Source organism: Natrix helvetica (assembly GCF_964273705.1).
Source record: "Natrix helvetica genome assembly, chromosome: 1".
NCBI classification, from domain to species: Eukaryota; Metazoa; Chordata; class Lepidosauria; order Squamata; family Natricidae; genus Natrix; species Natrix helvetica.
The window spans coordinates 248,991,728-249,008,148 of NC_138548.1; the positions used below are offsets into that span (position 1 = coordinate 248,991,728).

Sequence of the window (16,421 nt, forward strand, 5' to 3'; positions counted from 1 at the left end):
TGCTTCGCGTGATATGGGAAAGCAGGAGATCAGTAAAGTGAAGGAGATCAGCAAAGGAGAGGGATTTTTGAACAGGGTTGAGCAGGCACCGCTAAAGGGAAGGATGTCTTTTGTTCACAGAGGCACTAATCTTTTGTTGGGACTGGTAGTGCTCAAAGCTGCAAGACTTAGCATTCCACTCCTTAGTCATTGATGCCTTTCAGAGGATTGTGTGATATGTGCTTGTGCCTTAGCAAATACAGGAACCCTCCTGTTTTGTATTGCAACCAGGAGCCAGAGCTAATAACAGCCTATTTTTTTTGAAAAAATAATTGTTGCAGATAGCAAATACAGATCTGATCATGAATTCTTGGGAAGGCTGCTTCTTTCTTAGCTTTAGACTGGGGGTGCAGGGAGAGGATAATGGTGATATTGCTTTTCCCCAGGGAATTCTCCAGTCTCATAAATCAGGCTCAGGATGATGAGTTAGAAGAACGGAAGATGGCTTTGAATTAAGTGCAATATTGTCTGTTGTTCAACTCAAGCTGTGCGTTGTCTGGGTCTGGTCAACAGATTTATTGCCCATAATAAAATAATAATAATAATCTAACAGAAGAAGTGCAGGTCTGAAAACATGCATTGGTCTATTTTGGAATTATGCATTGCAATGATTCTTTTTCCTGCAAGAAATGTGGCCTGAAACTTTGGACGCAGATTCCAGGGCCACTTTTTCACTCTCCCCACTTAACCGTCACTTCCTCAGTGCGGTCCTCCTTGCAAAGCCATGAAGCGCTGGTGTACTAAGAAATGCTCCCCTCCAGGCAGGAGTGAAATTCAGCAGGTTCTGGAGAACCGGTAGAGGAAATTTTGAGTAGTTCGGAGAACTGGCAAATGCCACCTCTGACTGGCCCCAGAGTGTGGAGGGAATGGAGACTTTCAATATCCTTACCATGCCACACCACCAAGCCACGCCCACCAAGCCATGCCCACAGAACCGGTAGTAAACATTTTTTGAATTTCACCACTGCCTCCAGGTAATTAACAAGGAAGTAAAGAAGTAGACATTCAGCTAGTTGTCACACTAGCTTCACGCTGCATGCATCCTTGTTCCATTAAAAAAAAGGATTTGCAAAACTTGAAGAAGATCTATTGGCAGTTACCAGTGGAAAAAAAGAAAACTGAACAAAAAAAGAAAAGAGTTTTCTAACCTCCACACTCCAGAAATATGTTACTGTTTATTTTCCATGCACCATTTCTATGCTAGAAATTAATTGGATGTCTAACGGCAACTATCCCAGTAATAGAGCAAAATCACAAATCCTTTGTGCAGAGAACACTTTAGAGTTTATTTAGCAGCCTGTTTTGTGGCCCCAATCATTCTGAACTCCCTAAACCAGGGGTGTCAAAATCGCCATGTTACGCGACGTTTCATGATGTTTTTCCCATTCACAGAGCTGGGATGGGCGTGGCCTGTGCATGACGCATCCAGCTCACAGGCGGCCAGTTTGACACCCCTAAACCAGCGATGGCGAACCTTTTTTGGCTCGCGTGCCACAAGTGGGGGAAGCGCAGGGGGGTCGTGTGCGGGCGTGCTGCACCCATGATGCAATGCGCCCCCCTGTGTGCATGCGTGCACAATGCGCCCCCATTTTTACATGCTTTTTTCACCCTCCCCAGGCTCCAGAGGCTTTATAGGAGCCTAGGGAGGGCGAAAAGAGCCTTCCCCCGCCCTCCCCAGAGGCCCTCCGGAGGGACCATCCGGAGGGTTCCCTGAAGCCTTCGGAGCGCTCAAAAGGATCCTCCGAGCAAACCAGAAGCGACTTCCGGGTTGCTCGGCGGGTCGTTTTAAGCGCTCCGAAGGCGTCAGGGAAGCCTCCGGATGGTCGCTGAAGCCTTCGGAACTCTTAAAACCATCCTCCGAGCAAACCGGAAGTGACTTTTAAGCGCTCCGAATGTTGCGCATGACAAATGGCTCCGCGTGCTACCTGTGGCACGTGTGCCATAGGTTCGCCATCACTGGCCTAAACATTATTTCTGACTTCCATCTTCCTGAGAGTTGACTTAAATATTCAAAGGGTGTGTGTGTGTGTGGTGGTGGTGGTGGTGTGATTAAGTTTTATTTTAGATTATCATGACCTCGGACACTTCTAATTTTTCCCCAACATGCAACCAATTCTGTACCTAGAGAAAACATACATTTCTTTTGCACATTCTTTTCTGTAAGAGCTACTATAGGAAAGAGAGAAGAGCGTGATTGGGAAGAGGGAATGTGGCACCCTTGTGCTTAGGTGTCTCCTGACTGTGTGAAGGGCTGACTTGATCTCTAGAGTGGACCGTCAAAGGAGTCAATCCTGGGGCCTTTTTGTCAGTAAGCAGGATGATTGAAGACAGATGAACGTGGCCTTGCTGGCCACGGAGCTACGGCAAAGTGTGAACTTAGAACGCCTGGCAAATGGCCCAATTCAAAGGAGAGAGGGAAGGAATTTCCTTACGTTGGTAATACTGTAGCACTGTTTCTTCGTAAAGACAAGATAAGGCAAAATCACCATTATTCTGCTTTTAAAAAATAGCTCATAGCAAGCAATACAAACAATGGAAATGAAAACAAAATCAAGGCAACTAAAAGCTATAAACAACAGGGGGAAATCAGTCAATTAAGGCTCAGGTCAAGTAACTTTGCTAATTATTTTTAGCATGAAAGATTCTTTACATACTATGTTGATAAGAATTTAATAAGTAAAATGGACTACTCTGAGTTGCAACCAAAGGCACCTTCATTGCTTTGATCTGACTTTGAACTGTGTTCCCTCACTTGTTGCTCTTCCAAAATGGTGGGACTCCAGTTCCTGGACTTGCTCAGCTAGTATGTCATGCTGACCCTCAACCTTTTCACTCTTTTGACCTTAGGTAGGTGTGTGTGTGTGTGTGTGTGTGTGTGTGTGTGCATGCACACTACACTACGCAGTGCAACACTGTACCATGCTACGCTTGTTCTTGACGTTAATTTTTGATCCTCCCATTTCTTTTGTTTCTCTACATAGGAGGAATACATGGCTTACTTCCTCAGAAGTGCCAGGTGATGGTCCTGCTGAACCCACGGAGCGGAGCAGGAGAGGCCCTGCATCTCTTCACCTCTCAAGTTCAGCCGATGTTGACAGAAGCCAGCATAGGATTCCATAAGTTTGTCACTGGTGAGTCTTGTGGCTGGCTCAGAGTAACTTAGGGAAACTGGTTTAGCACATGTAGTCCTTGACTTATAACAGTTCGTTTAGCAACAGCACTGACTTATGACCCTTCTTCATATTTACGACCCTTGCAGCATCCCCCGTGATGTTTGGCAACTGGTTCATATTTATGACGGTCGCAGTGTCCCGGCATCAAGTGATCACCTTTTGTGAACTTCTGACAAGCAAAGTCAATGAGGAAGTCAGATTCACCTAACAACCGTGGCAAGAAAAGTTGTAAAATGGGACAACATTCGCTTAACAAATATCTCACTTAACAACAGAAATTTTGGGCTCAATTGTAGTCCTAGGTCGAGGACTACCTGTAGATATGGCTTAGACTTCCATTTCCAGTTCTGTTCACTCATTTTGCCTTTGGCCAAGCCTGGGTAGAATGACATTGGCTATTCTATGTTGTAGAACTCTTTGCAGTTTCAATGTATGAGAGTGTGTAGTTAATTCAACCTGCTCCAGTTCTCCTTATGTGGAAGTTATAGTTGCAATGAATTGTGCAATTCATTTTATAAAAAAACATAATGTGTATGACTTAAAACTATCATCCCAGTTAAACTTATGGCAAATAAAGAGCACAATAATGGGAAGATGCTGGATTTGGAGAATAGGGCAAGTCTGAAAACTGCAATTGTATCAGCACAAAGTCACTAAGTTAGAAACTCCAATTATCTGACTGCCTCATGCATCAACTGTGTCAACCTCTCTGGCATCCAATCTGTTTCTGGGCTCACTTTAAAGCAGTGGCTTCATTAAAATAACTCTCAATAGCTTGGGACCGGGTTATCTGAGGGACTGCCGTCTTGTCATGTGGAATCCTCTCCAGAACTTTCCAGATTCCTTCAGCGGGTGTCACAAGACAGTTTGCCATATTCTGTCCTTGTAATCATGCTGGATTAGATTTGTTGATTTCTTTTTCTCTCTCTTTAACTGCCCAGTTCACTTTCGGTAAAATTTGCTTGAAAACAAATGGTTTTAGCAAACAAATAAACAAGGGATTTGATTAAATCAACTGACGCAACGGAAAGAGAGAGAGAGAGAGAGACAGACAGACAGAGACAGACACAGACAAAGAAGAGGGAGGGAGGGAGAGAGAGAGAGAGAGAGAGAGAGAGGATGTAAGAAGAAAGACGGTTGCATATTTGTGGACTAACTTAGAACCTATACTCCATCTGAATTAACATCATTTACAAGACATATAAGTTTTTTGTCTTTCTCCTCAGAGAAACATAATCACGCTTGGGATTTGGCAAGGGAGGAGGATATGTCCAAATGGGACGCTGTGGTCATTATGGCTGGAGACGGCTTGCTTCATGAGGTAAGGAACAGGGCAGATGGTTGTAGAGACTTGATGGTGTCATCGCTCCAGTACGTGTTCTCCTCATTTAAAAACAAACAAAACACCTTTTATTGGTGAAACAAAACAACAGAAGACATGACAAAATACAATCCTAAATATAACAGCACTAATAAAATCAGAAAGGAATACATAGAATATGATTAAATGAGAGACACTGAAAATGTGTCCATAAACTTTTAATAGAGATCTAGCTCAATCCTTTAAGATGTTATATCTAACTCTGTAGGCTATTTATTGCTCCATCTTCTCAGTTTTAGTGCAATATGTTATTTTGATACAATGATGTTTATGACATATACATAGATTCTTAATATTTTATTATTTAGTCCTTAGAGAAATTGCAATGCTTGATCAGCAGAAGCAACAACAGAATGGGGACACAGTGGGCTTTTTTTAAGCTAACCATTTTAAAATACTGCTCAACTACCCTTAGCTAGGTATTTTTTACATTTTATTTATTTATTTATTTATTATTCATATTTATAGACCGCCCCCTCTCCCGAAAGGGACTCGGGGCGGTGTACAGTCACTAAAATACGTTTATAAAATACATGCAAAACAGTTAAATAATTAAATAAGTAGGTAGGTGGAGGAGGTTGCAAGACTGTACATGGAATAATAAATATTAAATATAGTATATAGTATAATAAAAACTTTTAAAACCCCAAACCCAATTAAAATGAATAAATCCCCGGGAGGTAAAACTAAGAAAGTGCCAGGCCAGCTGATTGAAATAGGTGAGTCTTTAACTTTTGCCGGAAGGAACGGAGGTCGGTGGTAGTTCGAATGTCGGGGGGGGAGGTCATTCCAGAGGGTTGGGCCCATCACAGAGAAGGATCTACTCCTAGGTGTCGCCCGCTGGCATTGACCAGCAGACGGCACCAGGAGGAGCCCCTCTCTGTGTGAGCGGATAGGCCGCAGGGACGTGTGTGGTAGGATGCGATCCTGCAGGTAACTAGGCCCACTGCCATGGAGCGCTTTAAAGATGGTGATCAATACCTTGAAACGCACCCGAAAGGCCACAGGTAGCCAGTGCAGCTCGCGCAGGAGAGGTGTTACGTGGGAGTAACGTGTACTTCCCATAATAACCCGCGCGGCTGCGTTCTGAACTAGCTGCAGTCTCCGGATGCGTCCCAAGGGAAGCCCCATGTAGAGAGCATTGCAGTAGTCCAGGCGAGACGTCACCAGCGCATGAGTGACCGTGCGCAGGGCACTCCGGTCCAGTAGGGGGCGCAATTGGCGCACCAGGCGAACCTGGTGGAACGCCCCCCTCGCCACGGCTGCCACATGGTCCTCCATTGACAGCCGGGCATCAAGGAGGACGCCCAAATTGCGCGCCCGCTCCACAGGGGACAATTGTTCGCCCCCTATGGCCAGCGATGGAGTCAGCTGGCTGAACCGAGGCGCCGGTAACCACAGCCACTCGGTCTTGGAGGGGTTGAGTTTAAGTCTGTTGTCCCCCATCCAGACCCCGACGGCTTCCAAACACCGGGACATCACTTCGACAGCCTCGATGGGGTGGTTTGGGGTTGAAATATACAGCTGAGTATCATCAGCGTAAAGATGGTACTCAACCCCAAAACCACGGATGATCTCACCCAGCGGCTTCACATATGCGTTGAACAGGAGAGGCGAGAGGACCGACCCCTGTGGCACCCCACAAGTGAGTGGCCTCAGGGACGATCTCTGCCCCCCTGTCAACACACATTGCTTCCGGTCGGATGTTGACACCTCAAATGAATTGGTTAAATTTGAGGTGGAAATTTTATTTCTCTAGTATTTTACCACTGTGTTCATAGTTTTGAACTTAGACTTGATTTCCTAACTAATTGCACAAAACTTAAACAGGGAATGAGCTGTTTTTTTACTTTCACCTTTACAAGGATGAGCTTAACAAATTTGCAGAGATGCTTCAGAAAGCAGAATCAAGAAGCTGTCTGGGTGTCTCTCTTCATTTTTTTTTTTTTACAAGAAAAGAATTTTCTTCATCTTTACATTTGGGGAGAAATTCTTGATGCACTTCAAGAAGGAAGCCATGAGTCCAGATGCTCATAAACTTCCATGGTTTTGAAATAAATCCCCCTGAATTAAATTACATTGGCTCTGGAGGTGATAGGGTGAATTCCCTTTAAATGACTTCAGTGAGAGCCAGAGGGGTAGAAGAGAGGCTGGGTGGGGAATGGAGAAAAGTGGGGTGGGGGTGGGAGGGAGACATTCCTCTCCAGAACTTCAGGACAGATTTTTTGCCACACCTTAGTAGAACTCCTCTCAGTGTTTCTGCCTGTGCTGCTCTGATCCCTGATCAAGATTCTCCTCTTTTTTTTAGAAACAGAAGATAAAACAATTGTACAATTTCAACTAGCAATGCTGAATCCAAGAAGCAGAATATAGTGAATTTCAAGTTAAATCAAATTATTTGAATTGGCAGATTGTATAGCTTTGTCATAAGCAGTATTGATGAGAATGTGGGGATAGCGGGGAGAAGCTTGCCATTACTACATATTTATTTCAATCTGCCACGTGGGGGGTAAACTAAATCTTACAGCATTGAATGCTGCTTGCTGAAAACAAGGTCTTTCAAACTGCTTTTTGCAGAACCCCAGAATTTTGCAACAACAGAGGCTCTGTAAAGGCAAATAAAGAAAGAAATAAAAAGAAAAATTTGCTCAGATGCACTGCTTCTTGATCAGGGGTTCTGGGATTTTTTTTAAATTAATAGTTTAAATAAGACTAATTTCCAGCCTTGCAACTTGTGTGTAGTGCAAAGGCTGACCCAAATTTGAATCACACTCTTGAGTCTGAGTCACATAGATTCTTTGTCCCAATAAGTATGTTGAAAGTGACTGGCTGCTTCCGTAGTGATCATTCTTCAATGCAGCCGAAGTCCAGTTCAGATGCAAAACCAGACTTCTTTGGGCTTTTCCTCTGATTGACTGTCAACTGTGTCTTTCAGGTGATCAATGGCTTGATGGAGCGTCCCGACTGGAAGACCGCGATCCAGAAGCCTCTCTGCATTCTCCCAGGAGGCTCTGGGAACGCTTTAGCTGCTTCACTTAATCACTATGCCAGGTATGGCATCTGCTAAAGATTCCTTGCGCTGTTTGTACAATTACAAATGAGGCCACACTCTCTCAGGGCCATCCCTACGCTTAGCACAGACTAGTGAATAACTGGAAGAGAAATGGAAGGAGGGTCATTCTATCTGCCTGGCAATACAGTCTCTGTTCTGTAGGGAGAACGAGGCAGGCAGGAACTGAGGCAAGGCAGGTTGAAGCTAACACAGCCTTTATTAACGGTATAACACGGCAAAATGTAAGGCAAACAGCAACATTTGACAGCTGACAGCCCTTTTTATGTCAGACGCTGAACCAATAGAATGGCTGCATTCTCCCGCCAGCTGGCTGCTCAACCAATCAGGGACCGGCAATGATAGTCAGTGGCATCGTAGCCTCGAGGATTTAACAGTCTCCTTTGAATTGAACTTGGCTTCTGGTGATTCCCTGAACGCATCCCTGTAGTTTTTCTAGCAATGAAAGGCATTGCTGTTGCTTTCTTCTGAATGGTTTTAAGTTTCTCGTTTGACCTGTAACCTGGGTTTTCTCAATATTTTAAAATGTATTTTTCACATTTCTGAACTGTCCATCTCCCTCAGAGAGGGCGTATACAACAAGATATTAAAATATAAGAACAGTATATAAAAGTTAAAAAAGAGGCAAGGATGATAAAACATGGTTAAAAATAATTAAAAGGCAAAGGGAGGGGCACTAGCCAGTCCCGTGACTGCATGCTCCTCTGTGCTCCCCATATGAGGTGGAGAGCGGAGGCTTCCTGTCTCACCTCTGGGGGAAAGAATATCCCCTCAGAAGTGAGATTGGTGGGTGCAATGGCAGAGAAGGCTCTCTTCCTTGACCCTGCCAGGTGAAGGTGGTTCTTGTCGTTTTAATCAATTTTGTAGTATTGTAGTTTCCATCCATTTATTTCACCACAGAACTGAATCTAATTAGCTTCTTGAGATTAGCCAGCATTGCCTCCTGCTTTAGCTGCCTTTAAGTAGGAATATTCAGTGCCTTTAGGTTGCTGTTGTTAGACAGATTCTGCACCTCAAATTTTGTAGTGAGGACTCTGTGACTCGTATGCAACCTTTTACATTGCTCATCCCCAACCCAAGGCCTATGCTCTGGCCACTGCCAGATGGAAACCCTGCCTGGTCTTCCATTGGTGCCTGAGGGTCTGTGGGCCTTTCGGATTGGACCAAAAGTTGCTCCTCCTTTCTGCTTTGTGAGGCAGCCATTTTGTTGTTGTTAGTTGTGAAGTCGTGTCTGACCCATTGCGACCCCATGGACAACGTTCCTCCAGGCCTTCCTGCCCTCTACCATCCTCTGGAGTCTATTCAAGCTCACACTGACTGCTTCAGTGACTCCATCCAGCCACCTCATTCTCTGTCGTCCCCTTCTTCTTTTGCCCTCAGTCTTTCCCAGCATTAAGCTCTTCTCCAGTGAGTCCTTCCTTCTCATTAGGTGGCCAAAGTGTTTGAGTTTCATCTCAAATACTTCGAATAAAAGAGGCAGCCACAGTTTCACACCAGCCCTTCCCTGACTGACACGGTGGTTAATATTTCTTTAGGTTTGTATCATGTGTCATTTTAAAGAGAGGTGTGGGAGAGGTTCTTCTCTTGCAAAGCTTCCTTTATTACTAGTCTTTGGCTCAGCTTTCAATAATCTTCCAGAAGCTGCTACGGCTCCTCCCATCTCCCTCTGTGCTGGCCTCTGCCCTTTGCACAGCAGGCCTCCTATTCCATCTGCTCTGTGGCTAATCCCCGCACCCCTTCCCTTTGAGGAGGGAGGGTGAATGAGGTGTGTTGAGGAGAGTATTCTGGAGGGGCTATTTTCCTTTCTGTTACATTGGCTCAGCCACCTGGCATTCTCTAAGGTAAATGCTCTGGTATCATTATGGCGGAGAAACAAGGAACGGGGGAAACAAGTCTGGGTCCTGTCAAACAGCCTCAGCGGGAAAGTGAGTCACTCTGAAGCTTTAGATACATTTCAGCCCTACCTTCTTCAACATGGTACATTCAAATGCATTTGACTCAGCTAGGGAGAGCATCAGGCAGAGAAAGCTAATTATTCACTAGGAAAAGGGATGGATCGTTTCCCATTCCCTTTCCTCCTTTCTGTTCTTTGAGGGTTGTATTTCAGTCATTACCACCACCACCCTGCAACTGATGCTCTAGTGCAGGGGTCACCAACCTTTCGGACCTCAGGGACCACTAAATTCATAATTTTAAATCCTGTGGACCACTAACATGATCTGCCTAATGACCAGCTGGGTGAGTGTGGCAAGGTGGTCATGTGACTGGGTGGACATGGCCAATCCGATGTCCCTCACATCGAGGGGCACCTTGCCAGCCTCTACTCGCCACTCCTCGCCTGCCTGCCTGGACTCCTTAGGGCCCAACAGGAAGCAGTTGCTGGAGGTAAGCAGCCATCATGAGAAAGAGTTGGCAAAACAGCTGGCTCAGTTCAAATTGAATCTGACCGAGAAAGAGGCTCAGCAGAAGCACCTCACTGAGGAGTGTGAGCATAGACTTTCCAAGCAGAGGGAAGACCTGCAGGAGTGCAAGGCCAGGTGACAACGCCTGGAGGCTCAGCAGGCTGAGATGGTCAGCCAGTTCCAGGCCATGATGCAGTCCCGCTGTAACGAGGCCCTCTGGCTCTTTGCCACCAGTGGCACTTCCCTTCACCCAAAGCAGACCCCAAGTCGGAATTTCTGCCCCCCTCCGACCCACACAAAAAGACCCAGAAGGGGGAGACTCTCTGCAGTAACACAAATGTTCATTGCACCTATCTGGCCCAGGGGCCGTAGTTTGAGGACCCCTGGTTTAGTGCAATATAAAAAGTGCAAATAATTTTTCTGTGGACCACCAAGATTTTCTCACAGACCACCAGTGGTCCATGGACCACCAGTTGGTGACCGCTGCTCTGTTAGAGTTGTATCACTGACTCCTCCATGAAATCTCTTCAGGACATAGGCTGCTGGTGCTGTTCATGATGCTACTACTTGCTGAGGTTGATAAGGAGTTGAAATTTAGAAGGCACGTGGTTGCTTCCCCCCCCCCCCCGCCCTGACTGGTTCATTGAACTTCTGTAATTTGATAAATGAGCTAAGATATCTCAAAGGAATTCTCTAATCCCAGCCCGTGGTCTCCAAGAAAGGCTGACCAGACATTATAGAAAGTTAGTTAAAAGGGCAAAGTGTGAAATCCTAAGGTCTTTCTGTTACCACTGGAATCTAGAAATGCTCTGAGGTCAAAATGGGATCACCTTCAGAGGGAGGAAAATGGAGAGGCAAACTGAGACATCGAATACTTACCTTAATCATGCAGAAATTACTCGCAGAGTTACCATGCCGAGCGATAATTTTTCTTGAAGAAATCATTTGAATTGAAAACTGCTACAGAAATCATTTTAAGAGCAGTATGTATCTAAATGTAACGGTTATTTAATCACCTGATCTCCTTATGTCCCACTTGCCCCTTTATCCTTTGTGACTATCCTTGCTGTAAGCAAGTCCAGATACTTTTCTTTCATCTTCTTTTGATTACATTAAGAAGCACATGTTCAAATTGTACCTGTTGCAGCCACTCCATCCCTAAAGACATTCAATTGTTTGCAATCTTCTGTCTTTTCAGTCTTTTGAGCTCCCGTTACTTGTCCCAGCTTCTGCCAACCTAGCAGTTCAAAAGCATGTAAAAATGCAAGTAGAAAAATAGGAATCGCCTTTGGTGGGAAGGTAACAGTGTTCCGTGCGCCTTCGAACTTTAGTCATGCCGCACGGTCATGCGGTCTGTAGTCAGACCACAGAGACGTCTTCGGACAGCGCTGGCTCTTTGAAACGGAGATGAGCACCACCTCCTAGAGTCGGGAACGAAGGGAACCTTTACCTTTACTTCCATTATTTTAACTATCCACATACTTCCTAATTCATATCAATTCCTATTGAATTATTTTCCTCTTGAATCCCCTCAAACTCCTGCCTGTGAATCCTCTCATCATTGAAAACTCCTGTGATGGGTGTGTTGGGGGAGCTGCTCGTGTGTCAGAAACCCCTAGCAATCCTCCACATGCAGTGCCACCACTGTCAACCCACTGCCATTTTGACACATACAAGCACTTGTCGTCATTCCAGAATTATGTTTAAACTGAACAACCAGTCATGTTGAACGTCTACTTTAAGGCGTCACTTTTATTGGGCTTCCTGTATGCTTTCTTTGTGTTCGTGCATGCATGCTTTTGAGTCAATGTTGACTCCTGGTGACTACCTGGACAAATCCTTACCGTTTTCTTGGCAGGATTTTGGGGAAGTGGTTTGCCATGGCCTCCTTCCAGAGCTTAGCATGACTGAGCAAGTCACCCAGCTAGCTTCCTTTCAAGACAGTGTTAGAACTCAGGGTCTTCCAGGTTTTAGCCTAATGTTTTAACTGCTACACCAAACTGGCCCTTGCTGAATGCTTACAACAAAAGCCATTAGTAAGCCTAGGAAAGGTGCTGCCTTAACAATGGCTATAAGCCTAAGCAAGCAAGCAGGGGGCTGACTTTGCCTTTTAGAAGTTTTCGCCTTGACTTTCATCTTCACACACTGGAGCTTCCATCTCAAACCTATACAGAGTCAATGTAAAAATTCTAGAATGGCAGTGATAAAAGCCTCCCTCAAATCAAAGGCAACTACCAAGTCTCTTTGAACTCTGGTTATATTTATTAGAGGGAAGCAGGGGTGAGTTCCGGCAGCCGCTACTGCTGGTTCGCTGGTGGTCGCGCAGCGCGCACACACTTGATATGCGCTGCACGCGCATGCACAGTACTATAAAAATGCTTCTGTGTACATGCAGAAGCCAAAAACAAGATGGCAGCGCCTATGGCACCGCCGGGAGAACCGGTTTGGGGGCATGGCAGGCCTGGGTGGGGTGAGAATGGAGATTTTGCAGTGTCCTTCCGCTGCCACGTCCACCAAGCCACGCCCACAGAACCGATAGTAAAAAAAAAATTGAATTCCGCCACTGCCTCTTTTGGATTTTTGTTATGGTGCCATGGAAGGTTGTTGCTTTTGTGAAGATGATGTTCTCTGCATCTCTTCATTCTTCCTTTCTCTGCTGAAAATGTAGGTGCTTTTTTTCCTTTTAAGTGAAAAGGAGGGAAAAATTGGGAGACGTGTCAGCTCCTAGAAGTCGAACAGATCCCTTGCAGCATGATGCTGTGCGCATCCATCACTTAATATTCAAGGAGAAGGAGTGGTTGACAAGTTTCATCTCAAGCTTAAACTACCACTGCTGTGACAGTGGCATCTTAAATCTTATTTGGGTTGCTGGAAGAGGCTTAGCTAAAGGCATTGTAAGAGGTCATTTATCAAAAACCTCTGAAGTGTTGCAATTGTACTAGAATTTGTATTATCCCTACACTAGGTTTGCTACCCATTGCAATAATGACTCTCATTATATGCAAGTAGCATCACGTAAGTGGCATTGACATAGAGCAGAGGTGTCAAACTCATGTCCGGCATCGCCATGTGACATATGACCCCCCCCCCTTCCCTAACCCGGGTGTGGGCATGGCCGCCATGTGATGCATCTGGCCCTGGGACCGCGGGTTTTACAGCCCTGACAGAGTATCTTTGATACAGAAGATGTTACAGGTATGAGGTCAGCTGTTCCTCCAAGTTCAATATTCTTGCATGTTTCTGATGGGAGAAATCAAGCAAAGGAAAACAATTCTGGGGTAGCAGCTGCCTTCAGAAAGGTACTGTTCTTTCTTTCTGGCTTGTGAGAAGCACATCTACAAATCCACTGTGAAAATGATTACTCCATATGACTTTAGGTTTTCTCCTTTTATTACATTAAAACATTTTATCTTGGAGATGATATTTGGACGGATTTAGGATGCAGGTCGTGCATTAAGCAGCAGGGGAGGTCAGCTGGAGGCCTGTAATATATAGGAGAGGAGGCTGCTCCAATGGTAGGTCATGTTTTTTAGTATATGCTTATGCGTAGCCACTTAGAGGCGGCTGTAAAAATCACTGTGAAGTGGTATATAAGTCTTAAGTGCTAGTGCTATCTTTGCAAGTTATAGATTGGGGTTTATAGGTCAATGTTATGCCCAAAAGGTTTCTAGGGCATGTGGAGTGACTTGTTCAAGAAATCGTGGTTTAACCTAGGCTATCCTTCCCTCTCTTCTCCCATTACAGCAGAAGTTATGTGGCAAAGGAGGAACTGTTGATGAATTGCACTTACTTCTTATGCAAAGGCCTGCATGCTCCCATGGACCTCGTCTCCCTCCGCACAGCCTCAGGCAAGCGGCTCTTCTCCTTCCTTAGCTTTGGCTGGGGTTTTGTCTCTGACGTGGATATTACCAGCGAGAGGTACCGCAAATTGGGCAGTGCCCGTTTTACAGTGGGCACGTTCCAACTCCTCACTTCACTCCAGGTTTACAAGGGCCGCCTCTCCTACCTGCCAGCTGAAGTACAAAGCTCTGCCTCAAGTTCCTTGCCTCCTACAGGGATGAATGCCTGCCCCTCGCCTCAGCATCCACCTCAACAGGTCTCCACTGCGAACGGGAAATCTCCTGTCAACATCCTCCCTCAGCCTGCCTCTTCCCTCCCGAAGGAGGATTCTGTGCTGGAAGACTCCTTGTTGGTGCCCTTTGAACAGCCAGTTCCCAAGCACTGGACTGTTGTCCCCGAGGAGGAATTTGTTTCCATAGTTGGCATTCAGCAATCCCACCTGGGAACAGACTTTATTATAGCTCCCACAGCCAAGCTGTTTGATGATGCCATCCACCTCTTCTATGTAACTGCTGGCATTTCCCGGATGGGAATGCTCAAGTTATTCATGGCCGTGGAGAAAGGGAATCAGTTGGCTCTTAACAGCCCTCATGTCCACTACGTGTCCGTGAAAGCCTTTCGGCTGGAGCCCCTAGAGCCCAAGGGGTTTATGACCGTAGACGGCGAGGTGTTGACATGTGAGCCAGTGCAAGGACAAATACACAACCGGCTAGCCCGTATTATTAGTGGCTCCTGAATGAGCATCGGGAAGAAACAGTGGAAAGAGTTTTGTGACACCACTGTGACACAGTCTGGAAAATTGTGAAGAGATCTCCAAATGCTGCATCTACTGCATTCAAAACACCATCAACATTGTTGACAGGGATAATTCTCAGGGAGAGCTTGTCTTTTTCTGCAGCTTTTAATTGCGGTGTAAATAGTGGAGCAGCTTGTCTTGACCATGACTTCTCCCTAAACTGCTGTGCAGTGAAAGAGTTTAGAGTCTCCTTGCTCTCTGCGTTGCTGTAGCGGAATATGCCTTCAAATTAAACCAAAGCCACTTCCACACCCTTCTGTCTGGATAAAGGTGTCTTAATAATCCTTTGCCACTCAGAGGACCAATTTTATAATTTTTGTAAGGAGTATAAAACACATACACACATGCCTTGTGTGTAGTTGCTTATATTCCTATGGAGAAATGAAAGACCTAAGTTTTGAAACAAATAATGTCTGTCGTGCCTGCATTGATTTTGGATTGCTCTTTTCAAAAGGCAAAGCACTTAATGTAACATTTCACGATCTTTATCATTCAAATGCAGGTAGGTAACTGAAACACAGCCTTTCTCCAGGACACAACAGTTCTTCAATTAGATGCACATTCGATTAGCAACTTGCAGGTTATTTTCATAAAAGTCCAAAGTGGCACCTTTATGCATTCACCTTCCTTGCCTATATTTCTGGCTAACATTTGTAGTAACACAGTCCATCTGACAAACTACAGATTATTAGTAGATTAAAGGAAGCTGTCAAACAAAAATGGGATAGTGGCCATCTTTTTATTGTAGCCTGCTGTTTCTTTTTAAACTACTAATGCAGACAATTTATAGTTAAGGACAAGACAGTGTCACGGCTATCAATAGTTACAATTAGACCCCAAACTGCTATTATTAATCTAAAAATATGAAAAATTTACCTACATCCACTCCCAGAATCTCTGGATTGAGCAGTATAGAACTCATCATCATAGAGAATTTGGAGAATGAATGCTTTAACTATACAGTTGCTTTCAATTTACATTCAAAGCCTTTATGATTGGACCTATAACATAAGATGTGGGTTGAAAGTGCTTTTGAAGAACTGATAATTCCTACTCATCCACCCCAATGCAATTCTTTGAAGAATTATGTGTGTCCTCCCAAAAGTAGAGTCAGATCCTGGTGAACAGTTCAGAAGTTCCAGTCAGTCCCAGAGAAATTTATAGGTGTAGATTTGCTACAAATCCCACGACTCTGAAGCTTTTATAATCCAAACTCGTAACAAATGTGTAGTTTCCTGTCCTCACAAACTACTTTGAGGAAAAATAAATCCCTATATGTACTGTATGTGTGTATATATATATATCAGATAGCATTGATTGCTACCCTAGCAAAGCATCAGATCTGAAGTTATGTAATGTATCTTTAAATAGAATCAAACTGAAGTCCTGGTGACTTAAACATACCCATGTAGTGCTATTGGCAAAAATATAAAATTGCTTTGTCATGGCCTTCTTCTGGGGATGCTTATTCAACTCCCAAGTCAAGTGGAGATCACAGGTACTCCTCAACCCTGCTTAGCTTTTAAGATCAAGATTGGTCTTGTGCTGCCATCTGCTAAATAGGATTTTATTCTAGCACTAACTTTATAAGGGTAGAAGATATTACCTATATTACCCAAGATATCTATTACTAGATATTACTACTATTGGCCACATTTTGAATGGCTAACAATTAAGATTTGCACATACGTGAACAGATTTTTACCGAGTTTTGTTATGA

At 44.6% G+C, this 16,421-nt stretch overlaps 1 protein-coding gene across 2 annotated transcripts in view; it reads left to right on the top strand.

Annotated features, from left to right (window-relative positions):
- The window catches only part of SPHK1 (sphingosine kinase 1), a 42,754-nt gene extending 26,742 nt beyond the window's left edge, over positions 1 to 16,012 (top strand). Inside the window, exons 2-5 of one of the 2 annotated variants that reach the window (XM_081937918.1) lie at positions 3,021 to 3,170; positions 4,439 to 4,533; positions 7,529 to 7,644; positions 13,813 to 16,012. In XM_081937918.1, coding sequence (XP_081794044.1) covers positions 3,021 to 3,170; positions 4,439 to 4,533; positions 7,529 to 7,644; positions 13,813 to 14,641 — 1,190 coding nt within the window. In that variant the 3' untranslated portion in view covers positions 14,642 to 16,012. Of the gene's footprint in view, positions 1 to 3,020; positions 3,171 to 4,438; positions 4,534 to 7,528; positions 7,645 to 13,809 lie in introns of both variants that reach the window. The other variant, XM_081937917.1, reaches the window with a different exon arrangement.
- The last annotated feature ends 409 nt before the right edge of the window (positions 16,013 to 16,421 follow it).